Here is a 27,046-nt window from a genome sequence, read left to right on the forward strand (position 1 = left end):
TATCAGTGCTTATAAAGTACATATAATGCATGACATCCATAATCCAACCCAATATCCTAAACTTAACAACTACCTTATAAACTATCAATAATCTGCAAATTAGAAGTTAATTGAGGCAAAAATCATAGTTAATGGTTAGTTAATAGTGAGAATTGGACCCTAAAATAAAGTGTGACCGCAACGTTCTTTTAGGAGCTTGATAATGACCGAAAGTTCTAATTTACCTGTCCCTGGGGAACCTCATCCTTTTTATCTCTGTCCATCATAGGAATGGGCTGCATTCCAATCTTCTTCATTTCATCCCCCTATCATTAAAAACCAGATCAACAGTTTGACTGAATGTTCTTCAGAGATCTCGCCTGCAATTTGACATACAGCTCAAAACAATACAGGGACCTGTATGATGATTTACTTTATTACACAACATTGTTACAACAAAAAGATTCATGCTTGGCTTACAGTGATTAAAGCTTACCTCAGTCCAGAACTCTGCATAAATGTCATTGGCTGTGAGTCTTGTGACGGGCCACAGTTTGGTCACAGAGCAGAGATCACAGGCCGTCATCATCAGACCGATCACGCGGTCCCTACGGTGGACAAATAATCAACCAGCAATTCATCAATGGGATCAGATCAGGCTGTGAGTTAATTACATTTACTAGGAATTATCTACATTAAGATCTATTGCTTTGCTTGAATGAAGTTGTAATATGTTTAAAAAATGGGTCATATAGCATTAACATAGCGCCCACACAATAAATGCTGGGACAGAACATTAAGTCTCCTTTTCATTCACAGTTTGGTCCAATTTATCAAAAAAATAATAAAATAATAATAAACAAATAATCTTATCTATCTACCTATCTATCTATCTATAGTGAGAAATTAATACATAGAGTTTTTAATTTACTCTTATTTAATTTAATAGTGTCTAAATGCATTATGATAAAGAGATTTTTTGAAATGTGCTTAATTGAAAATAATTATTGAAAATAAACCTATTGAAAATGTCACAATATAAAAAGCAACAACAAAACAATTAAATAGTAAAAAAAGAGGCAATGATATATATATATATATATATATATATATATATATATATATATATATATATATATATATATATATATATATATATATATATTAATTTATTATTTATTTTTTTAACTTGGATATATTTTATATGTAAATTTATCTAAAGTGGCAAAGCTACATTTTACATGTATAACAGAAAGTTATACATAATTAAAAACAGCTAATCCTAAACCAAAACTTTTACCCTATAGTAAGTGCATGTAGTTAATTAATATTACTCAGTACTTCAAATACAATCTCACCTTCAAATAAAATGTAACAGTTTTTGAAAAAAAATCACTCAAGCAGTTAGAGTACTACTACAATTCAAACACAGCCTTTGACATTGTTTCGGTCGATCCCTGAAAACATCTCTTAAGTTGAGGTAAGATTTACAAGAGTTCTGTGATAAAGGAGGTGCACTATGACCTCTGACCTGTGAGCTCGGTTGTTCAGGTCCAGCGCCCCTGTGGCCAGCAGTTCGGCCAGCTGCTTGCGGTTGCCAAAGTACAAGGCGAGGTCTGTGGCGATGATGGCCTTCCTGATGATCTCCAGCACCTGCTCATACTCACTGGAAGTCAGGTTGGAGAAAATATTGTGCCCTTCCAGCTATGGGAAAAAAAGAGATCAATAAAAAAGCAAAAGCTCCTCTTATGGGGCGTCTGGCTCTGCTGGAGATTTGCAGCAAAGCCGAAGGGGATTCCAAGCGATGGCTGACAACCAAGTTTGTTTAAGATGGGAAATTTCTTAAATATTGGAACGAGAGAAAAATAAACAGACCACAAATCTTTTTTTTTTTTTTTTTTTTTTTTGCTCAACCTAATGCGAACTGCATTCAGCACAAATTTTGGGGGCATGTTTGTACTGATACCTGATTTATAAATAAATGGCACTACCACGTGAATGCTTCCTTGTATCTCAGCTTGTGTCAATATGACATTTAAAGACAATGCCATGGTTTCTGCATGCAAGGCACTAAAGGCAAAAACATTGTTTTTGGTCGATTTTATGTAGGCTGTTTGGCTTTTTAAAAACAGTTGTTTTGGATTAGTGGAAAGAAAACATCAAATATACAATTTTAAGTGTTTATTTCATTCATGTTATTATATTGCCATTATATATGTCATTATATTACACATCTTTAAATGACATTTTCTTAAAATGCAGCTTACTGCATTACAGCATTTGGTGAATGAAATTTACCATATATTCCTATCTCTGTATTTATCATTTTCTATATTTTGATATTAAGAATGGTCTTATAGTGTGGTTTGGTTTCGTCATAAATTATTCACCTGATTTTATATAAAAAAAAAAAATAATAAAAAAAACTTTTTTCAGGCTGTTGACATTATTTCTTGTTATTAATTTTTTTTAAAGTAACTCGTAAAGTAACCCATGTTCAGATATATTGGGAATGAGGTGCAGACCCACTTCCTTTAGGCTGAAGTTATTAATTTAACTTTTGGAGTAAAACAGCCTTTATATTTGCCACAAATATAACTTTTGGCTATTTTGTTATTAAAAATAAATAAGCAAACCAAGCTAAGATGACAAAGAGTAACGCAAAAACAATGTAATGCATTACTCTTAAAAGTAACTTTTTCCAGCACTGGACTCTGATAGGCCAACAAAATGAACAATTAATTTTCAAACTGGCTTTATCAAGTCTTCGAATTTCTGTTCTTGGAATGTATGCAAATTACTGCATTTTTAATTAGATAGTGGCTTAATTACATATTTAAAGAAAACATTTAAGAAACCTTGCAATACAAAAATGTTTGCAATCCTTAACATAATCAGCATAATCAACTGGGTAAGTATAGTCATATCTTTTTTTTCCCTTTCTTTTTTTTACATTATTCAACAACATTTAGCAAGGACTATAGCTTTAAAAAACAGACACTGAAATCATATATAAGATCAGTGCCCACAAGCTAATTTTATATCATAAGTGATATAGTCATTGTAGAATCTTAGGGAGGCTTTGCCCATGTTCGTGCCCCATAACAGGTGGGTGTATCTGACCACATTTAGCTTGTCTGAAACTATCGTACTGAGCTGGTGCAGTGTGTAGGAGCTTTACCTGCAGGATGGACACCGTCTGTGAAAAGTGATGCTGTTCCATGGTAGATGTGGAATACAGGGCAGCCAACGGATGATCAAACTTCTGTAGATAACTGTTACTGTAGCCGCGGTGGTCCAGGTCATGACATAAGCAGGCAATCAGCAAGCCTTTCCTCTATTTGAGAAGACATAAGCAGGGAAATGGAGTTAAGTCACATCTTCTAACTACATTTTTCAGTGACACTTAAAGGTCTGGTTCACACCAAGAATGATAACGACAAAGATAGCTATAATGTTAATGGCACACTTTATTTTAAGGTCCAATTCTCGTCATTAGCAAACCATTTTGTGGTAAGGTTAGTTCAAAAGGGGGTTTAAGGGGCTAACAGTAAAATTATAGATGTAATTACAAAAATTATAGATGTAATTACAAAAATTAATTACATATATGATTACATGCCTAAAGAGAGCAGCCTGGAAAATGGAGCGCAGCTGGAGTAAAACAAAACTAGGGGTATTTGAATTGCTTGGCAGGAAAGTACGCTATCCTAAAAAAAAAACATTAAAAACGGCTAGATCTGATTACTTTTCATCTCTTTTAGAAGAAAGCAAACATAACCCCAGGTATTTATTACAATACAATGGCTAAATTTACAAAAATAAAGAATCAACAGGTGTTGACCTTTCCCAACAGCACAGCATTACTGCCTTTATGAACTACTTTAATTCCAAGATTGATACTATTAGAGATAAAATTGTAACCATTCAGCCGTCAGCTATGGTATCTCATCAGACATTGCACTATAGATCCCCTGAGGAACAATTCTACTCATTCTCTACTATAGGAGAGAAAGGATTGTATAATCTTGTTAAATCATCTAAACCAACCTCTTTTAGGACCCTCTTTTAGGAATTTCATCTAAGTTCCTAAAAAAGGTGCTTCCAGAAGTCATAGAAACCATACATATCAGCCCAGTTCTGTCAACATTGCACTCACTACACATTTTAAAATCTCGCTTATTACTAATAAAGCCCTGAGTGGTTTAGCGCCTCAGTATTTGAACAAGCTTTTGTTGCATTATAGTCCTCCACATCCTCTGCATTCTCAAAACTCTGGCAATTTGATAATACCTAGAATTTCAAAATAAACTGCGGGCAGCAGATCCGTTTCCTATTTAGTGCCACAACTCTGGAATAAAATACCTAACATTGTTTGGGAGGCAGACACACTCTAAAGACCCAAATCCTTAACCTTTCTTATAACACACTAACACATTTCTAATATTCAAATCTGTTAAAGGATTTTTAGGCTGCATTAATTATGACAACCGGAACTGGTAAATACAGTACTTTCAATAACATACAATGTTCTTGCTACATTGTTAGTAGCACTTTATTTTACAGACTTGTTCCTCTTGTACATACTATGTACTTATTATAGTAATTACAATAACTATGTAATAACTAGGTACTAACCCTGAACCTACCCCTAAACCTAACCCTACCCTATGAAGTTACCTTGTATTACCAGAACTTTCTTAGATAAATACACTGTAAGTACTTAGAACACGTACTGTAAAATAAAGTGCAACCCTTATATTAATCTGTTTCTTTCTTATTCTGAGCTCACTGTAGTCACCAAATCCAGTCTGTATCCAGACTGTAACTACAGTCACCCGAATTCAGTACGTATCCAGCCCAGAGGGTGGATCAGCACCTAGAGATGAACTCCACAGCAATGAATGTCAGCGGAGACCAGGATAACTAGATGAGCCTCAGAGACATATCCCCACTGAAAGACCTTGTATGCTAGACAGCCACCTGGACAAGACCACAGGAACCAGATGAGTCTTTTGCACAATGTGACTGCTGCAGCCTGGAATTGAACTGCTGGTTTCGTCTGGCCAGAGGAGAACTGCCCCCTGATTAGTTGGGAATACTTAATATCCAGCGATATTGTCGACTTGATTGCACAGATACTATTTAAACTGAACTGAGTTGGATGATGACGTCACTGAATTCAATGATGAACTGCCTTTAACTGAAAACTGAGTGTTTACTATTTTCATTTTGCATTATTGGCATACTATTTTCCTATTTCATACTGTAAAGTGCTTTGACAAAATCTGTATTATTAAAAGCACTATATATATATTTATAGTTTTTATGCAGGTATTTATTTAAATATGACTAAAAGTAAAGTGAGTGATTTCTGAGAGACTAGCAATAGCAACCTAGCCTTGAAAGCATAAGATCCCACCCTTCCTGCAAATCACTCTCCAAAGCCATGCCTTAGCTGAAGACTTATTTGAAATAAATCACTTTTGTAAATCTACTTCAAATGCTAATGTGAGGATGACACTGACCTCAAGCTCAGTGAAGATCCCAGTGGTCTTTTGAAGGATGGCATACATGCAGTGTGCCACTGTCACAGCATGTTTCCAGTTGTGATATGGAACTCGTCTGTAATTTTTCCGCACTGACATAGTGAAGCGACACAGTTTCTCCTGCTCAAAGCTTTAATAACACAAAGAAAGTGTTATTGTAAATCTTTGCCTTGTCATAGCAGCTGTACATGAGTGTTTCTTCATCTATGGGCAGAATACAAATGATAGATTTTTTTTTTATTGAGCCAATATATTTAATCTTATTGTTATATGAAGGTTGTTTATTTTTATTTCTTAAATGCCTTTAATGTATGTATTTTATTGTTAAACCCCGGTCCCAGACCTAGTTCTTAAATGAAAATCATTATAAAATATAAATAATTACATCATCATTAATCATAGTTTAAGTAATTTAATTAGATACACAAATTATTTAAATATATTTTATGCAAATGATTACCCTGTCATTTTAATTTAGCCTAAATAAAGATTTTAGTTATTTTACAAAAATTATGCAAAATGTAAAAATCGACATAGGGTACATATGTAACCATGGTTCCCTGGGAAGGGAATGACTTAACTGCATCCTCTAGAGGTCATTATGGGTGAACAAATAAAGAAGTGAAGTCTGCACACTGAGAACTTTATGGGTGAACACCTTCAGCATGAACGGTGCCTGAATCATACATCTAAATACGACAATAACATTGGATTGTGACAGCCTATGATGTCATTACCCAGTACGACAAAAATATAAAAGTGGGCCGGGAGACACGTCATCCACTTCTTCATCTGAAGCTTGCATCTAAAGCATGGCAAGGAATCTAAAGGATGCAGTGTCTCGTTGCCGTCTCAGGGAACCATGGTTACATATGTAACCTGAGACATTCTCTTTCGAGGAAACTTTGAACTGTGTCCTCTTGAGGTTGCTATGGGGAATTGTATGCCCATGCTGCCATGCTGCGTATGCCAGAAACCACCACAAGCATTAAGTACCAACTCTACCTAAGTACCACTAAGTACCAACTCTGTTCAGTTGCTTTGACACAATCTGTATTAAGTCTGTGTTAAAACCGCTATATAAATAAAGGTAACTTGACATGAGTTGTCCCTAGGGTAGGGTGTCAGTAACATTATCACCTTGACAGCTGTCAGTGACATTATCCCCTCCGACCAAAAGGAAGGAGCGTGCTGATAGATAACCCTCTAGTGTGAGTGAAGCACTGCTGAGCTCACCAAGAGAACAGCTTAATAGGGAGGCAGAGTCCTGACATGCTACCCAGTGGATCTCACAGAGCAAAGGATTCGACTCTTCAGTTAGAGGGACTCAGTTGCTCAAAAGGGAGCAGCGTCGTCACAAAAGACCATCCACGGTGAGGGAAGCACAGCTAGCTAGACCAAATAAGCAACCTGCCATGGAGGCAGAAGGTAGACCAACAACCTGGCACAGCTGCTGACTGGAGCTCTCTGGAGTGGAGGCCCAACTCTCAAAGTAGGAGAGGAACTTCAGACACTCGATTTTGGAGCGGCATGCTCATGGGTAATCCTTTATGGTGAGGGGAGCACTGCTAAGCTCACTCAATCAAGGAGTGCCATGCTTGATGCGTCCGCAAGATCGCTTGGGTGCCCGCTCCAAATATGATGTCAGCGCAGTGTTAGTGGAAGTTTGCTTTGAGTGTGCTTGACCTCATTTAACATGGCATTGTACAGAACATTTATTTTTTACTTTTGGCACAGCTCCGCTCCCAAAGATGCATGTGAAAGGAAACCGCAGATGCTCAATTGGGAGCGGTGTGCTCGATGGTAACACTCTAAGTGAGGGAGCACAGCTAAGCTCAAACAAAAAAAGCGAGAGCAGCTTAACAGGAATGCAGAGAGAGGCCTAACAACCAGAGGCTGCCACTCAATGGGGCTCTAAAAGGAACACTCAAAAGTGAGGGGAGCACTGCTAGGCTCGGCCAAGAGAGGGCAAACTATCAGGGGGGCAGCAAGTGGCCAAACCACCTGATGCCGCTGCCACGGACCTCAAAGAGCAGAGGGCTCAACCCTTAACAAAAAAGAGGAACCCAGCTCGACTAAGGTGATCATTAGCACAGGGCAAAGTACCTAGCTCTCAAGAATAGAGAGGAGGACTCACGTAATCCACCCAGGACTGGTGAGCTCATAGAAGACCCTCCTGCAGTATGGGGAGTATGAACATGTCCATGGAGCAGATGATCTCAGATGGGACATCAGAAATGGGATCCAGCTTAGAAAGGGATCACACATTCCAACAGGGAACAACAGGGTCACAGCATAGAGGCAACTAACCAAGGAGGCAACAGGACTGGCCTTACACTCAGTAGAGAGTATGAATCTCATTTGACCAGGCCTACAGAGAACCTGTAGAGGCAACAAGACCCAACAACCCATTCACGCCTACTGCTACTGCTTCTCAGAGCTGAGGCACTTAGAAATGGTCTCTGCAGATACACATTTCACTTGTACCTTAGGGAATGCAGTGTAGTCAGGTCCACTTTGCAAAGGGGCAATTCACTGGTTCATCCATAAGGGCATTGTGAGAGGGAAGCCTCATGGGCCTGACCACCTTAAGCCACTTAACGCCTCAGTGGCGAGGAGCTCTAGCTCAGAGAATGTGCATGATGGTCAAGAGGATGACTCAAACCTCAGGAGACCCCTTGATATCAGTAGTGTGTCCTGACCGGGGCACTTTCTGGAAGTAGACACCCAGCCCAGACATCAAGGAGCAAGTCATGAAGAATTATACTCAAGAGAAAAAACATTCATGGCTCCCGTGCATGACTCAAACAGCTATCATCTGAAAGTAAAGTCCAAAGAGCACTTGGGACTGGACTATCAGTAAGGTAGTTTTATGGGACATAGGAACTAACCAAAAACATCATAGGACCAGCATGAGAGACTGTAGTGTGAGCACAGGAGGCACCTACCTAACCTCAATCAGGTGGAGGAGCTTCAGGGTAATTAATGGGAGGAAGATGAGAGCAGATGTTAAAACAGGGAGAGAGGTGAGAAAATGCTCAGGTTTAAACCTGATAACACCTCCCTCAAATCTTGCCTGTAACCCTTTGGTACCCGAAGATGGGGGGAGGGGCGCGAGTCATGACACTAGTCTTCTGTACCCACCTCTGACCCTTAGATAGAGACAGGCCAGGACCCCTCTTTTGTTTGGGCTCAGACCTGGACATTCGAGGAATGAAGTATTTAAAGGCAGCCAAGCATCTTGGCCTGCTTAAACTTCTCGACCACCATCCTGATATCCACCAGGTTCACCCATACAGTAGATCCCTCTCCATAACCACCATGGCCACCATAGATTTGCCAATTGCAGTGGCGGCCTGCTTAGTGGCAAAGAGAGCAAGATCTGTGGTGTGACGCAACTTGCTGCTGCTGCGTAAGCCATGCTATAAAAAAAAGTTGAATCTTTAAGGGGTTTGGACTGCAGGGAGGGAGCCTTAAGATAAGATGTTAAACCCACAAAGAGATAGCTGGCTAGCGTTTCTTTTATAGGGGGCATCTTCTCATAACCGTTCTCAAGCATCCCCTAAATGTTGGAATAACTAGTATGCTGTAACCTATAAATGGGATAAATATGGAGTTTTCCAAGCCTTCTCAATCTCCACATGCAGGACAAGAAGAAATGGAAGGCTCACTTGAGCTGGAGGGCTATGATCAGAAAGATAAATCTCATCGAGGTGGCCTCAAAGCACAACTTTCTTAACCAGCTTCCACAGCATGTCAAGCCTCACCATGGCATGTTCCACAACCTCAAGCAGCTCAGTGTATGCGGTATGCCCTGTCTCAATGTCTTCATCCTCATCCGACATCTCTTGCTCTCCTGGCTTGGCGCCAGCAGAGCATTAGCCACTGGATCAGACGATGTAAGAGAAGAAGCATCGTCATCCAGCAGCTCACTCTCACCCATAACTCACGAGCGCAAAATGGAAAGACCATCTCTTAACTCATCAGCCAGATGCACCTGCAAATCACACATGCTTGTTTTCATCCGTGCCTCAGCAGCAGCGGGTAATGAAACCACGGGGAGCTGATGGCTGGCCCTCTTTCCTCGAAAAGAGAGACATATGAGAAAAAATGCTCACAACGCACACAGATTGCCCTCTCGAGGACATTCCACACGTTTTCTTCACCCAAACAAAAAACACAAAGATTGTGTGTCTCATCAGGTGTCAAATAACGATGACACAGATCCACACACTTCTTCAATGCCTTACTAAAGCTCACCATGTTCTAAAGAGGAAAGACTTGCTCTTACTGGAATGTACGCTTCTAACAAAACAGCAGAGAAGAAGAAGAAGAGGATGATGTGTTATCCTGGTGTCCTTTTATACTTTGGTCATGCTGGGTAATGATGTCATAGGCTGTCGCTGGCCAGTGTTATTGTCGTGTTTAGATGTATATTTCAGGCACCAGTCACTCTGAAGGCGTTCCCCCATAGCGATCTCTAGAGGACTCAGTTCAAATTCCCTTGGAAGAGAACTGCTTTGATTGTTTGCATGTAGGATAACATACAGTACTGTCTATCAATTTAGCCTTAGCATTTCCTCCACTGCTATTTTTTACTACACATTTGTTTCTCTTCCTGGTTCAAGGATACGTTGTGAAAAAAACACAAAGAGCTCTTAGAAATTGATATTTTCTTACCTGGTCTTTCCACATGAATTGTGAACCATGTATACAACTATTGCTGGCCACAGTTCCTCAAAAGGAGCAATGTCAAAGTGAAACCTTAGACAGAAATATGACAGTTTGTTTGCAATTCAAATCTGCACAAGTGAAATATGAGCCAAAAAACGTGATCAGTACATCCTGATTACAACTGCACTCCTGTGTCATGTTCACTTATCCAAAAATAATATCAAACCAATGTGCATGCTTAGTTTTTATGGATCATAAAAAATTATAGTAAAATCTGGTATTAAAACCATCACATCTACGAAAAAAATAAAAATAAATAAATAAAAACTCAATAAGCAACATGAGGCAGTGTGTATTATTATTATTTTTTTACTTTTAAAAACAAGTATTTAATTTACCTAACCTGTAATAAGACTAATTATGCTGTTAGTACCTATTTCACAGCCATTCAGAGTGGCTTGTCCACTCAGATTTTAGATTTGCAAAATTAAATAAGTAACAGTATTACTGAAAGCCATTATGTAACAGTGATCTTTGATGCATGAGAGTGTTAACTCACAGTTCGATCTCTTTATATATGGCTGAAGGGAGGGAGAGCTGTGTGAGGGTCTTCCACTCCTCTGATGTGCAGATGCTGTGGTACGAAAGCTTCTCCATCGTCACCCGGTAAATGCACTCTGAATGTCTTATCCGGTGATACATCTGAACACAAACACACATACACCCCATGTGTCTACGCAGATGCAAAATATACATGCAAAATAGTCTAGATCTATCTATCTATTTATCTATCTATCAGCTATGGTTATTTAGCATTAACAATTCATGTTAGCAGATCATTTCAAGAACCATAAAGTGGTAATAATAATTAAAGTTTATTCTTTCTTAAGTCTACCTCATATAAATTTGTAAAAGATTAAATAAATCACTGGCAAAATGTGAGGAGTAAATTCTGTCTAAATATAAATCCCATCAGTGGATGGCAGCCGAGCACTCGTGGTTTTTTAAATATTAACATTCCTCAATAATTTTAAAAGCTGCTATGTGAGGAGACTCATTTGTAATCATTGTTGCCAGATTGGGTTGAAGTATTCAACCCAAAAGCTCCAAAATCTTCCCTCTGCCCAGAAAACAAACCTAAAACATTAACATTGCTTTGTGTGTGTGTGTGTGTTTATTTTTGTTAACAATTAACTGATTCCCACAAAATTTGTCCATCCTCCCAAACCAGGGCCGCTGCTGGCCAAATGGGTGCCCTCAGCGGAACTGTATTGTTGTGCCCCCTTTCCCAAATATTATGGATGTAAAAACACCTACAATAGCATTCAAAAATTGTAACTGTGATTAAACTGTATTATTTACAAACTACAATTGAAGCTCTAGACAGTTACCTATGACTATTATTTTTTAATACAGTTGTCTGATTGATTTTATAGTCTCAAACATTCAGAAATTATGCAAAAGAAAACTAAGGTGTTTCACTATGACAAAACCATGATTAATTTTTGTTTTGTGTTGTGATGTCCAAATGTTTTTGTTGAAGAAATTACAGAGGCAGCAGCATTTCTATTGCAAAAAGGTGGCCAAAAATATACAATTAAGTGGATATTTGAATTAACCTAAATGTTTGGTCAATATAGAGGACTTGATTGTCCTGTAAGTGTAAGAGCAGCAACTACCAGGCCTTTGGCTCCCTTTGCAGGCATTTGTAATAATATGTAATGTACATAAATTGTATATATATATATATATATATATATATATATATATATATATATATATATATATATATATATATATATATATATATATATATATGCTCATGTTTAGATTTTTATTTATGAATATGTAAATCTTAATTTTAAAATTAATATAAAACGAAAGTATTTTAGTAGCAATTGGTGGTTCCCCCTTGGGAGTTGGAGCCCTAAGCAAACTGCATACATTGTGTATAGGAAGCGGCAGTACTGGGCCTTAAAATTGTCCAATTAGGCACTTATCCACCCAATCTGGCAACACAGAGGACCAAGTGGCTGAAATCTGATGTAGACAGTCCTCAGCCTGTTTCTTTCAAACATAACCATTTTCTAGGTGTTATTATAACCGACAGATGTTTTATTAAACTCCAGGCCCGCAGACTTACATTTGCACAGTGTAAGGCCAAAGCACAGAAGACGGCAAACATCTTAAAGTTGTTTTCATCAGTTTTAGTGAAGGCACTTCCTCCCAGCTTGTTCACCATTTGTACAACACCAATCACAGTCCCGCGGCTGACTATGGGCATGCACAGGATATTCCGCGTCGTGTAGCCAGTGTAGAGATCTACTTCTCTGTAAAAAGCAGAAGAAACGTCAGAGACATGCGTGTACACACACACACGCACGCACGCACGCACGCACACACACACACACACACACACACACACACACACACACACACACACAGAGATGAAAAACCATAGTGTTCATATATGATTGAGTTAAACACACAACAGTTTCAAGTGTTGGCTCACATTATCATCTTGCAGATTTACAGTACACAAACCCAGAAGCCCCTTTAATCTGAAGGGTCCACGTGTCCAACTCAACAACACACCCATTTCATTCATTCGCTTGGTCAATCTCACCAAAGGGTTTTTTTCTTATTCTCTACATTGATGGTTCTTTGCAAATGTATTTTTAATTGTATCTTATTGAGATGTTATTAGTTTGGTTTTAATCTTGGTGTTGTCTATTTTATCATGTAATGCTGGGTATTGTGTGTAGATCTTATGTAATTAGTATGTAATTTTTTTAAAGGAAACATTTTAATTGTGTGTAGTCAAAAGTCTCTCTCTCTCTCTCTTTCTTTCTCTTTCTTCTTTTTTTTATATAAATCAACAAACAATACCATGATGCATACATATTTTAAAATAATATATTAATACTTTAACATTAGTGTAAAGAGAATTACATTTTTTAATCATGGTATAAGGATCTGTATTTTCTACATATAAAAATAAATTTGTATTTATTCATTTGTTTGTTACTTTTTATCTTTATGTCTTTTTATATTGGATTAAAATATGGTTTGTGCCATAACACTCTTAACAGTTTAACAGCTGTCTAAGAGCTCCACATGTCACAGTTCACTTCATCTACAGCGATATCATTGACTTGATTGCAAATAAATGCACAGACACTATTGAAACTGAACAGAGATGACATCACTGAATTCAATGATGAACTGCCTTTAACTATCATTTTGCATTATTGACACACTGTTTTCCTAATGAATGTTGTTCAGTTGCTTTGACACAATGTATTTTGTTTAAAGTGCTATATAAATAAAGCTGACTTGACTTGACTTCAAAAGTGTGTATTACTGTACAGTATGTTCAGTCATTCATCCAGCCTTAACTGCTTAATGTTTAATTTGGTTCTTAACAAAGTTGCTTAAAATTATCTCAGGTGTTTTTGAATGGAAAATGAAAATATTTCTTACCTGTTGAAACGGGGGTCTGCATAGGCATCAGGTATATTTAAAACTTCTCCTGTTCTTGCCACCTGACCTGCTATACCTTTCTCTATAGAAAACCTGGGGGGGAGTGTTTAAGAACAGTTAGCAATGTGTGACATATACTGGATATATATATATACAGTGCCCAGTATAAATAAGTACACCTCCTCTGAATTAATATAAAATATGTATTTTCTTAATGATCACTAATATAATTTATGGAAAGATGGCAAAATTGATGTGTATTAAACACTTTTTACTTAATATAAACAACAAAATATATGCCATATATTTAATTCAGAAAATGTATAACATTGTAGTACTTCGTATTTCCTCCAGAATGCTCTGACCCTTCTTGGCACTGAGTGTACAAGTTCATGACAAATTTTCACATCTGTCCTGTTTAACTCCTGGATGACCTCCTTAAATGCTCTGGTCTTTAATGGGGAGATTTGCTCAGCTCGTCTCTACAGAATCCCCCACAGCTGCTCAAGAACGTAATACATTCAATGAAGTACATGTCTACTGAAGGATTTTCACCTTGGGAGAATGAATATCTTCATTGTCATGCTGAAAAAATGCCCAATCATGCAGGGAATGAGGGGAGGGTAGCATCTTCTGTTTCACGTTTTTGTATTACATCACACAGTAGCGTGTGAATTCATGCCAGCATTAAAGCAAAAAGCACAACTCCCTCACTATATATATATATTATACGCTTAATTTTACGCTTAAAAAATAGTGCAAAGTGCAAAGATTTTAATGGTCCTACAATAAGTTGTTTGTTATTGTAATTTTGTGACTTTGTGTAATTTAATTTTTTTCTATGCAAAGAAAGTTAAAAAGTTCAGCTGGTAGTTTACAAGGATGCAAACACTCAAATATAACTCAAATAGTGAGGACCAAGCTCACCTAATTTCTTTGGTTTTCCTAAAGACAGGTTTCCCTTCATTCTCCTCCCCGATATCAAACAGGTCAGAGTACAGCTCTTTGTTATTGTGATCTACCTGGAAGAGCGCACATCTGTCTGCATTGACCAGGTTTTTTGCATATATCTGAAACACAAATAAACAAGCATTTCCTTATTCACATTTCCCCAAGACGGAATACAACATGTTTGTTAAGGAATTCATTTTTAAAAAGATTACTATACAAGTGAGTTTATCTGCATCAAAAAGCAGAATTAGTTTGGTTATGTATATTAATAGGCCACTAACGTTCGTAGACTACATATGTCTATGTGAGGCACTGAGGAACTTCTCCTTCCCTCTGGATTTCGCAACTTGGTGGCATATTGTGTCTTCCCCCCCCTAAGGTAAACTTCTGCTTTATGAAACTGCTGATGAGCGAGAGCTTGGAAATGGAAATTAATGGAAATTACCACCATTTTTGGAAGAATGTGCTTGGAGAAGTCTGAATGCATCCCTGAGAGAGACACCAAGAGCTCAGAGAGATGCTGGAGCCATGTCAGACTGACTTTCTGTCCTCTCTTTGACCTACAGTATTTGCATCACTTCCTGTGCCGCTTTGCTCAACAGGAAGGAGGGGACAGAGACATGAGGGGGCCACAGATCTGATACTCAGAGCGTATTAATATTTGTGCTTGTGTGAGTGAGATCTAAGAATGCAAACGTGCATAAATGAGAAAAAATAATATATTTAACAAAACGCCCAAGGCTGGTGGGGTGAGCAAATGAGAGAAGGTCTTTCATGCACACATTTCTCTGGCATTGATGGTGACACAGATGAGCAACAGAAGAACAGCATGTTTGTCCTCATGACCAAGCATGTGACCTTACTGAGAGAAGGAAAACCTACTCACCATGATATGTTCAAGTAGAGAATCTATTGCCACTATGTTGTCAAAGTATGTTCTGTTTGAAATCGAAAAGGAGGGAAAGACCTGTCATTTAAAAGGTATATCACATGATACAAACAGTATAATATGAATATATTATATATATTATATTATATTATATATATATATTATATATATAGATTATTAATCATATTTCTACTCCATTCATATAATGTGTACAAAATAAAATGAAAATGCTTGACTTTCATTAAAATAATAACAAAAGTATCTTATGATTTTTGGCATGTTTCTGACACATTTCATGAAATTCCCACAAAATATGCTTTTATGCATGAGATCTCTTACTTGGACACATCTAGGAGAAAGTCGTTGAGTTCAGTCTGTTTGGCAAGACCTCTGCAGACCTGTGAACAAAACATGAACAGGAAGCTTGTAGATGGCAATCACCACAAGTCTGTGTCTAAATTAACTTGTCTTCTTCTAAGAAATGACTCTCTATGTGCATTCTATGTTTAACTGATTATGCTGATCACAAGCCACCAATTAGTTTATTTTGTATTTTTTATATAAAGCTGACAATATTATTGTACAGATTCAGAAAACATGGTGCATAAGTCATATGGAGTACTTTTACAGTGCTTTTCTGTTTCTGAAATAAAAATTCTCATGTACGGTAATTCGGGCAGCTCAAGAGTTAAGACAAGAGAACTGGCATTTCTGAATGAACTATTCCTTGGGAAATAGTTAGGTTACTAAAAATGATAATTCTAACATTAATTACAAAAGATATATTAAATGTAATTTTTGAATGATCAATTCCTTGAGGCAAGAAACCCCATGGAAATAAATAAATAAATAAATAAATATCACCATACTTCGCCAGTTGATGAGTACATTAAGAATTGAAAATACATTTTTGTATTACAAGCTTTCTAAAATTAAACATGCATTTTTTGACATATTACTTAGAAAAAATAATTACTATGAAAAAAGCTAAAAATTGACAGATGCATGAAAAACAGTGTTTTTGCCTCTTGTGTCTTGCCTTAGAGCCCAAAAATACTTTACTTATGGTCCTTCTTGTCTTCTCATCACAACCATGTTCTGATGGCTCTGAACTTCTGAGAAGGTTTGTGTCTCAGAGTGAAATTTACTCCCAAAGAGCCCCGTGATGCACAGGGACATTAAAACCCAGAGTGGTGTCATTCACAGCGTACAAGCGTTTACGTACAAACAAGACTGCATTGTCATTAATTGCACCTCCTGAGACGAAGGTGTGTTTAATGTGTGGTCTGGTTGCTTACACTGGGCCCACCAGCAGCCTGGTCTATGTACACAGTGGATTACAGAAATCAAAACACGCGTGTTCAACCAAATCCAACAGCTTATACAACTGTGAAGCTGCAACAACAAGCAATGCATTGTTTTTCTTAAAGGCACTCACCTGGACTTGGTGTATGGCTACAGATGCCCAGGCCAAATTTGCTGTTGCAACCTAAAAAACAGGATACACTTAGTCAAAGACACACTATGTGAACCTCGAGCACCCAATGAACAAGCAATGTCCTGTAAAGTTGGGACATTACTAGAGAACATAGTCCATTGAATTCACTTAGCATACATTGCTTGGGTATTATCTAGTGGTCTTGTCCATGGTGGTGGGAGAGGTTGAAATGGAGGACAGGTGTCTTCTACACCTATCGAGCTGAGATAAGGAGTAACTTCTTCAAGTGTCAGGACTAATCTGTGTTCTACATGGGCACATAACCAATCGATGAAAGCCAGAATTCTTGACGGTTGGTAGGGGATCAAATACTTATTTTTATTATTATTATAAATACTTATTTCTACTCACATTTCACTGCTGGTTATATATGCTATATATAATTTTGTATGTGACGAATAAAAAATCTTGAATCTTGAATCTTAAAATGCGAATCAATTGCTAACCTTCATATAATGTGGTTTTTCTGGATTTTTGGGTTGATATTCTGCCTCTATCTGTTAAAATAAGCTTACCATACAAATTTTAAACAATTAATTTCTTTATAAGTGGGCAAACTTACAAAATCAGCAGGGGATCAAATAAATATGTCCCCCCTGTAATAGGTGGTTTTGCAAATTCAAACAAGAACCAATCAAAAGCATCAGTTTAGCACTGCTTTAAATGGCAGAAGGCACTGTGCACATCAAAAACAGGCAAAGCAACAACATAATATTACTCAACATATCCTAGCTTTCGACTGAAAATATTTAGATGTACTGTAACACCTTTGTAATGATTAACATTTTCCTAAGAAACTGTAATTTAATTACACTTTTTTAAAATTGAATTATAGTTACATTTATTTTGTATTTTGTAATTAAATTATGTAATGCGTTACATGTAGCTAGTTACTCCCCAACATTGTTTATAATCTACTTTGCTCTTATAATGTAGTGTGAACTGCTAGATAACATAAGGTTTGTATCATACTGCATACTCCAGCTATTTAAGGTTTTTTCACATTAGCGGAAATTAGGTGGAATTTCATGGTCAAAAAAGGTTCACTGTCTAATGCTAATAGTGTAGCGATGCATGAAGCACAGCTCATACAGAAATCACTTTCAAAACAAGCTGATTTTTATTGTTCAACGTGGTGTTCGTTCACACGACAATGGCGTTTCGGGGACTGAAAATGCATATTTTTGAAAATGGGTTTCAAAGTGCAATTTTTTTTAAACCGCACCATTGTCGTTCCTGTGGAAACCCCCAACATGGGAATCTTTGAAAACGCTGACATTATACACATGCATAGTACATGCTGGGAATGTAGACATGCACAGTACATTTCGATTTTAAAGGCAAGCTCGAACAAACATACACAACAATGGCGGAGTAAATGTTACTGTTCTTGCTGCTAAAGTTTGCTAACGCTTCTTCAGCAAAGTGTGGATTTACTTTACCAATATCACAACCAACAGCGGAGATGCATCATATAATCGTCACTTCCCTACAGGAACTGTTTACTAAAAAGGTGACAGTGGCAACTACTGGCCTGGCATATGTAATACAGTGTTTTTTGAAGATATGTGTAAACGCGAATCATTTTAAAAACATTGCTGTGTATATGTGAAACGTTTTAAAAATGCAAGGGAAAAACTTTTCCATTTTTGACTACATCATACAACACAGACTTAGAGTACCTCCTGGTGGCTGAGGTTGAAGGGCTCTCTGCCCAAGTGCCGGTGCAGCTCCAGGATAGCGATGAGGTCTCCGATGGCAGTGAGGATGGGTAGACACAAAACAGAATGTACACGAATCCCTGAGTCCTGCCCTGTGCCATGAGGGAACCTCTCGTCCTGCAGGACAAAACAGTGTGATGGGAGGAGTTTATATACAGTATATGCATGTCCTGCTTTTCAAAAGTCCTAATCAGTCCTAAAAGTCACCTTACTCCTTAGCATAAAGACCAATTCTCAACATGAACTAGGTGCTTATTATGCCTATTATTAACATATTGGCCGTTTATTAGTAATTATAAAACACATGTCATCCATATGTGTCATCAAAACTCCAATCATTTTTTATAGCAACCTGAATTACATCATAACACACATGCTATTTTTATTTTATACAAATTGTAGAGATTCTGTGGCCACTTTTTTACATTGTGTTAATAATTACAATATTTACAAATACTGTATATGAATTACTTTTTTATTCTATGAATTTATGTTATGTATTGAAATAACTTCTGACTGTAAATTCAAAGATGGCTTGTGATATTTATGGTTCGTGGCCTTCTAATTAAATTATCTTAATTTTTTTTAACCATATTTACTGTATACAGCACTGTAATAATGTGAGCAATATGTGAGAAATTCCTTTGATACACTGCAAAGGCACCAAAATATTTCTTTTGAAATAAAAAAAGTGTAAAGGATTTTTTGTACAACATATTTTACAGTCATTTAACTGTTACTAAAGTCTAAATTTAGTAAAACTTAGATTAATTATTAATTCAAATAGCATCATAATGAGCTGCAGTGAAATGATCGTAAGGATCTTTGAAAACAGTGAACACAGCAAAACAGCATGTGGCTCACCCCCATGATGTCCTCTACAAGTAGTGTCTTGCGTGTCTTTGCAACGTGAGCGGCGATGGTGGTCCCAAATGTGATGGGACCAGAGGGGATGAGCCCAGGAAGCCCCTCTTTTGCCCCCGTTGGAGTGAACAAACATAAACTCTGTGACAGAGAAAGCAACTTCAACAAAACAGCATGACGTTAAGGAAAATAACCTGATTGGTCAGTTTTAATATAATACTTGTTATTTTATGGTACTTAATGGTTCTCATTATATGTCCCTACCATTGCTAATGAATAACACTGCCTGAAAATGTTGAATACTTTTCATAATTTTGTCTCAACATGTAAAATAAATACAATTAAACTCAAGCGTTCACCATCAAAACTGGCCAATATATCAAATGAAAAATAGCAAAAATAATAAATAACTAAATTATTATTACAAATAAAAACACCATAGACTGGTGTATCCATTCATTACTTTCCACATAATTATAGATCAAGCAAAATAGAAACCCTACTTGGCATTTGAGTAAAACTACTCAAGTGAATAACAGAGAGGAAATTAAGATAGCAGAGGTCCCAAGCGTTTTAAAGCTATAGGAATTCCAGGCCATTTTGAGACAAATAGAACTTGTACATGACCAGTCAAAAGGCTTGCACTCATTTAGCAGAGTTTATGTTTCTCATGATCCAAAGACCTCTAATGCTTCAGTGCTTAGAAATTAGTTTTGTTGAAAAAATATAGATTGTTCTTAGTTTAAGCAGTTTAAGTTACTATATGTGGAAAATAGCGATACTAATGAATAAAAACATATTTTCGAGTGTATTTAATGACTTTAACATCCACTAAAGACTTTTCAGCATGTATAAACTCAACCAGATCAGAAAATACTTACATTGTTGCATTCTCCAAGGAAGTAAAGTGCAAATCCATCAGCTTTTGTGGCTGTGAAAAAAAGAAAAAAAGAAAATAAATAAAACTCATAAAAAGTGTCACAGACTGACAACAGTCCTGGAACATTTAACTGGACAAAAATATAACCATTCTTTTAGTCTTTTTTATGGCATTTGAAGAAAATAAATAGCAAAGTGCTAATACATATGGCTAATGTTTTAAAGATATAATGCTACTTGCTTTTGAAGGAGATGCAAAAATCCCAAAAGAACAAAAAAATTATATGAAATAATTTCTGAAATCATGAAATTAATGTATGACATAAATGGACAGAATACTGTGTGCTTCAGTGTCATTGGGTTAGTATTGTATTTTCTATATTATTATTATTTTGAAATCATAAAATCTTTGTTTTTTAGATTTTCTACAATTACATGAAGCAATTAATTTGTTGTGCTTTCGTCATTTCTATTGTCATTTATTTTATTATATAAAGAAATTGAAAAATGTTACCTTGGCAACTAACTGAAATCAATTTATGGTTTTAGTTAACTATAATAACCCATAGTTTGAAAACAAACAAGGTATAAAATGTCTCCAAAAATCCATATACTATCACTTCTTAATATCAGAAAAGTCAGCTTGTGCAAGTGATGCGCACATCCTGGAGTCAGGTGTGCAGTGGGGAGTGTTGGTGTGTGTGAGACACAGGGCCAGGCTGAATCCCAGAGCTCTGCAGATGAAGCGTGGGTGGATGGGAAGTGACAGGCAGAGCACTGCTCCATCAGTGTGTGTGTGGAGGAGAGAAATGGGGAACACCAGCACTTAGACCTTTTAACCTGGATTCACTACACCTCCATCTGTAAGGCTTTCTACAGGCAGCTTCATGCACTGTTTATGCCGACAATGTGAAAACTTGTTATTATAGTTTGCCTAATACACTAATACTGTACATTATGTTAAATGCAAGTATGCAAATATGCACTGTATGCCATTTGATAAAATGTTTCAGTAACATTTTACATATATGTACAGTACTGAGGTTTGATAATATTAATAAGAACAATAACTTAAAAGTTTTTGGGCTCTTATTTAACGATCTAAGTGCATGGTCTAAAGCAACTGGTGCAGGTGCACTCAGGGCATGTCCACTTTTGCTAGTTTAAAGATGGGAAAATGGTCAGCGTGCCCGGGCGCATGGTCTAAATGGGTTGTCCCTTTTCTCTTAATGAATAATGGGTGTTCTTGGGCATAACGTGCAATAAACCAATGCACTAGTTCGCTATTTACATGGCAGAATGTAATTTTAAATTTTTTAAAATGTTTGTGTGCTGCTGCATGTCTGTCATGATCCGATCACTGAACTTCCATTAATTCACCACCTGAGGTCATCATCCACAACACAGACTCTCACACTATACAGAACACCATGGACTACATTTGCCATGCTCCATTGCACCAATCACAGTGACCTGATATCAATCACAAATGCACCTGAGACCAATTACACACACACACAATTATTCAGACTTACTTTATAAGCACTGCACTTCCTTTCACACACTGCCGAGTATTGTTCTGCACTTATCCCTCCCAGCTGCAATACATAAGCCTTTCTGTGTTAGTTTCTAGTTTTCATAGTCTTGTTCCAGTTCCGTGTTTTCATAGTCTTGTCTATGTTTCTAGTATTCATAGTCTTGTCTCTGTTTCTAGTTTTCACAGTTTAGTCTTTTTCTTGCCTTGCCTTGTTTTGAACTTTTTGCTCTGGATACTGGATTACAGCTCTTGCTTAACCCTCTGGATATTGTTCACTCATCGAAAACCCATGCTTGCCAAAGGAATATTCTTTGTCTTTGTCTATATACCTGTTTGCCAGTGTTTGACCATACCTATGACAACCACGTCTCTGTGTAATAAAAGCTCGCCCATGGATCCACACGTCTCACGACTCGTCTGCTCCCATGTTACAGTGTCCCTTTTTGTGTAATAAGCAAAGTGTACGTGCTTTGTGCACCCACATATTACTAACATGCTCTTTAAATAACAAAGAAAAAATATTGTGCCAGACTTTAGACCAGGTTTGAGTTGGTCTATGGCGCAGTTTAATTTCAGCTCCTCAAAATATCAACGCGCCAACACTGCGCCTGAACACACGTAGTGCCCAAGGGCACACAAACGGGTGAAAATGCATATGCCATTTAAACAACGCGCCGCAGAATGGGAAAATGAAAACTGCGATGGGCTGAAACTAGCAAAAACAATTGTGCCGTGCCTTGCGTATGATAGGGCCCATTTAAGTGTTATAAATGAGTGGAACACCATTCACCTGAAGTGCATAACATATGCTGGGTAATAACATATGTGAGTGTTTAGTGTGTGTGGATGAGTCAGAAAGACTCTGACCTGTTTTAATGATGTTGCACAACTCATAGAGCAGTAGTTTGTTGTCTCCTCCAGTGTCCAGACGCTGCTCCATGTAGCTGTTGAGCTCATATACGACGCTCTGCATATTTGTGTCCTGGTACTGCTGGACACAAGAAAGACACACATTCACATGCACACACACTGCTTACTACACAATATGGACAGACGTCCTTCTAATTAGACAGTATAAAGGTTGCTTTTCACTAATATTATGAAAAATATTACAAACCCGATTCCAAAAAAGTTGGGACTCTGTACAAATTGTGAATAAAAACAATGCAATGATGTGCAAGTTTCAAATTTCAAGATTTTATTCAGAATACAACATAGATGACATATCAAATGTTTAAACTGAAATATATATATATATAATTTTAAGGGAAAAATAAGTTGATTTTAAAATTTCATGTCAGCAACACATCTCAAAAAAAGTTGGGACAAAGTCATGTTTACCACTGTGTGACATCCCCTCTTCTTTTTATAACAGTCTGCAAACGTCTGGGGACTGAGGAGACAAGTTGCTCAAGTTAGGAATAGGAATGTTGTCCCATTCTTGTCTAATACAGGCTTCTAGTTGCTCAACTGTCTTAGGTCTTCTTTGTCGCTTCTTCCTCTTTATGATGTGCCAAATGTTTTCTATGGGTGAAAGATCTAGATTGCAGGCTGACCGTTTCAGTACCCGGATCCTCCTTCTACGCAGTCATGATGTTGTAATTGATGCAGTATGTGGTCTGGCATTGTCATGTTGGAAAATGCAAGGTCTTCCCTGAAAGAGACAATGTCTGGATGGGAGCATATGTTGTTCTAGAACTTGGATATACCTTTCAGCATTGATTGTGCTTTTCCAGATGTGTAAGCTGCCCATGCCACATGCACTCATGCAACCCCATACCATCAGAGATGCAGGTTTCTGAACTGAGCGCTGATAACAACTTGGGTTGTCCTTGTCCTCTTTAGTCCGGATGACATGGTGTCCCAGTTTTCCAAAAAGAACTTCAAATTTTGATTTGTCTGACCACAGAACAGTTTTCCACTTTCCCACAGTCCATTTTAAATGACTCTTGGCCCAGAGAAAACGCCTGCGCTTCTGGATCGTGTTAAGATATGGCTTTTTTTACCTATTGAGTTTTAGCCGGCAACGGCGAATGTAGTATTGTGTTCACCGACAATGTTTTCTGGAAGTATTCCTGAGCCCATGTTGTGATTTCCATTACAGAGCATTCCTGTATGTGATGCAGTGCCGTCTAAGGGCCCGAAGATCACGGGCATCCAGAATGGTTTTTCAGCCTTGCCCCTTACACACAGAGATTGTTCCAGATTCTCTGAATCTTTGGATGATATTATGCACTATAGATGATGATAACTAAAACTCTTTGCAATTTTTCTTTGAGGAACTCCTTTCTGATATTGCTCCACTATTTTTCGTCGCAGCATTGGGAGAATTGGTGATCCTCTGCCCATCTTGACTTCTGAGAGACACTGCCACTCTGAGAAGCTCTTTTTATACCCAATCATGTTGCAAATTTACCTAAAAGGTTGGTCCTCCAGCTGCTCCTTATGTGTACATTTAACTTTTCGGGCCTGTCCCAACTTTTTTGGAATCTGTAGCTGTCATGAAATCCAAAATGAGCCAATATTTGGCACGACATTTCAAAATGTCTCACTTTCAACATTTGATATTTTATCTGTATTCTATTGTGAATAAAATATAAGTTTATGATATTTGTAAATTATTGCATTCCTTTTTTACTCACAACTAAAAAACTAAAGAAACTAATGATTAAATCAATAGAATTTAGCATTAAGCAAAAATATATCTTATACTGGGTAAATTGGTCCATTTAATCAGAAAATAGTCTCCTTTCATCCACCATTCAGGGTGGAGTTTTTATTTATTTGTATTTTTATTCCAGTCTCGTCGTACTGCATTGCTTAATACTGCCTTAAAAATTTGGGTACCACTTTAGATTAGGGACCAATTCTAAGTAGTTGCTTATTAGCATACTGTACATATAACTATGATACCTTTGGTTTATTAGTATATATATATATATATATATATATATATATATATATATATATATATATATATATATATATATAAATAAAGCAAATATTAATTGCTTATTCTGCATGACCATATTTTAGATCCCTTAATCTTACCTCATACCAAAACTTAAAAACAATCTTAATAACTACTAATCAACAAATTAGTAGTTTAATGAGGCAAAAGTCATAGTTAATAGTTAGCTAATATAAATAATTGGTCCCCTAACTAAAGTGTGACCAAATTTTGCCAAAAGTACAACATAGCCTTTCATAATCGTAAACATCCAATAAACATTTTTTCATTCCACATGAAATGTGAATAAAGATCACAGAGGCCATGGGTGGTCTGTGTATGATGCAGAAATCAGTTCTGAATAAAGCTTTTACATATTTGAAATTTAGAATGGCCCAAGCAAGGATGTCTATTTCTGTCCCTGTGTGAAAGGTCAGAGTGGGCCGGTGGATGAGGGGTGTGTGAGGTGCTCCCCCACGGGAACGGCTTCCTACACATCCTGTTTATGCAGAACAACATGTGACGTCCCTGCTGTCCTTCTCCAAAAAGTCCTCGTTTCCACAGCCCACCCTCCCCGTCCTCCTGGACCCTGTTCCTGCACACTGTCTCCATCGTCTTCTGCTGTATGTCCCTCTCTGCCGGCCCCATTTAACTTCTTCATCTCTGTCCCCTAAATCTGCAGCCCTAAGTACTCGGAGTGGAGTGTGTGCTGGTGCTATATCAGTCCATTAAAGTGGCAATGATCTCATTAACAGGTCATTGCCTCTCCTCATATAAATCTGTCATAGGGTTTGTGTTCTGCCGTTTGTCATTTAACAGACACCTTCATATTTAGCAGCTGTATGCATGTTTGTATGTATATATGTGTTGCTGAGAGATTATTAGCAGAAACTTTTCAATGAAGTGTTCCATGAGCGCTTCTCCCCTGATAACTGACCCCACTTGGGACTCGCTGTCTTTTGGCATGAACGTTCAAACTTTTGCAATACACTTTAATAAAGTGGTCAAATATTACTTCTAAAACTAAAACATCCTGCCTGAAATCCACTTCATTTGTAACATTGATTTGATTGCATTAAGGTTAAATAAATAACACCTATGGTATCATATTTGATGCAAATTTCTAAATAATCACCATGTTCAAAACTTTGCTGAAAAACCTGATGTACAAAGTCTACTACTTGCTTTTTGTCATTCGACTGATACTTTTTAAGTAAGTAAAACAAGGCCATTTAATATAGAGGTGCATGTCAATAAATTAGAATGTCGTGAAAAAGTTGTGAAACTTGTGTATTAAATAAATTAAATGCACACAGACTGAAGTAGTTTAAGTCTTTGGTTCTTTTAATTGTGATGATTTTGGCTCACCAAAAACGCACCAATTCACTATCTCAACAAATTAGATTATGGTGACATGCCAATCACCTAATCAACTCAAATGACCTGCAAAGGTTTCCTGAGCTTTCAAAATGCTCTTTCAGTTTGGTTCGCTAGGTTACACAATTATGGGGAAGACTGAAAGTTGAGTGGAAAGAAAAGTGTGGAAGAAAAAGATGCCTAACCAACCAAGAGAACAATCCTTATGTGGATTGTCAAGCAAAATCGATTCAGGAATTTGAGTGAACGTCACAAGGAATGGACTGAGACTAGGGTCAAGGCATACAGACGTGTCAAGGAAATTGGCTACAGTTGTCATATTCAGATGAGAGCAAGATTTGTATTTAATTTGGAAACCAAGGTCCTAGGAAGGGTGGAGAAGCTCATAGACCAAGTTGCTTGAAGTCCAGAGTTAAGTTTCCACAGTCTGTGATCATTTGGGGTGCAATGTCATCTGCTGGTGCTGCTCCATTGTGTTTTTTGAAAACCAAAGTCACTGCACCCGTTTACCAAGAACATTTGGAGCACTTCATGCTTCCTTCTGCTGACCAGCTTTTTGAAGATGCTGATTTCATTTTCCAGCAGGATTTGGCACCTGTCCACACTGCCAAAAACACCAAAAGTTGGTAAAATGACACAATGGTGTTGGTGTGATTGACTGGCCAGCAAACTCATCAGACCTGAACCCCATAGAG

At 37.3% G+C, this 27,046-nt stretch overlaps 1 protein-coding gene across 5 annotated transcripts in view; it reads right to left on the bottom strand.

The window, feature by feature from the left end:
- Positions 1-224: 224 nt before the first annotated feature.
- The window catches only part of pde10a (phosphodiesterase 10A), a gene marked incomplete at its 3' end in the record, with an annotated part of 110,175 nt that continues 83,353 nt past the window's right edge, over positions 225-27,046 (bottom strand). For 3 of the 5 annotated variants that reach the window (XM_052572764.1, XM_052572759.1, XM_052572761.1), the window contains 17 exon segments: positions 225-305; positions 476-587; positions 1,511-1,683; positions 3,161-3,316; positions 5,508-5,658; positions 10,209-10,292; positions 10,762-10,904; positions 12,346-12,532; positions 13,686-13,778; positions 14,613-14,755; positions 15,523-15,574; positions 15,865-15,923; positions 16,964-17,014; positions 18,706-18,861; positions 19,609-19,749; positions 20,490-20,539; positions 22,892-23,015. In XM_052572764.1, the coding sequence (XP_052428724.1) occupies positions 225-305; positions 476-587; positions 1,511-1,683; positions 3,161-3,316; positions 5,508-5,658; positions 10,209-10,292; positions 10,762-10,904; positions 12,346-12,532; positions 13,686-13,778; positions 14,613-14,755; positions 15,523-15,574; positions 15,865-15,923; positions 16,964-17,014; positions 18,706-18,861; positions 19,609-19,749; positions 20,490-20,539; positions 22,892-23,015 (1,956 nt within the window). 5 annotated transcript variants of the gene reach the window in all.

Source organism: Carassius gibelio, chromosome B13, assembly GCF_023724105.1.
Source record: "Carassius gibelio isolate Cgi1373 ecotype wild population from Czech Republic chromosome B13, carGib1.2-hapl.c, whole genome shotgun sequence".
In the NCBI taxonomy this organism is placed as follows: Eukaryota; Metazoa; Chordata; class Actinopteri; order Cypriniformes; family Cyprinidae; genus Carassius; species Carassius gibelio.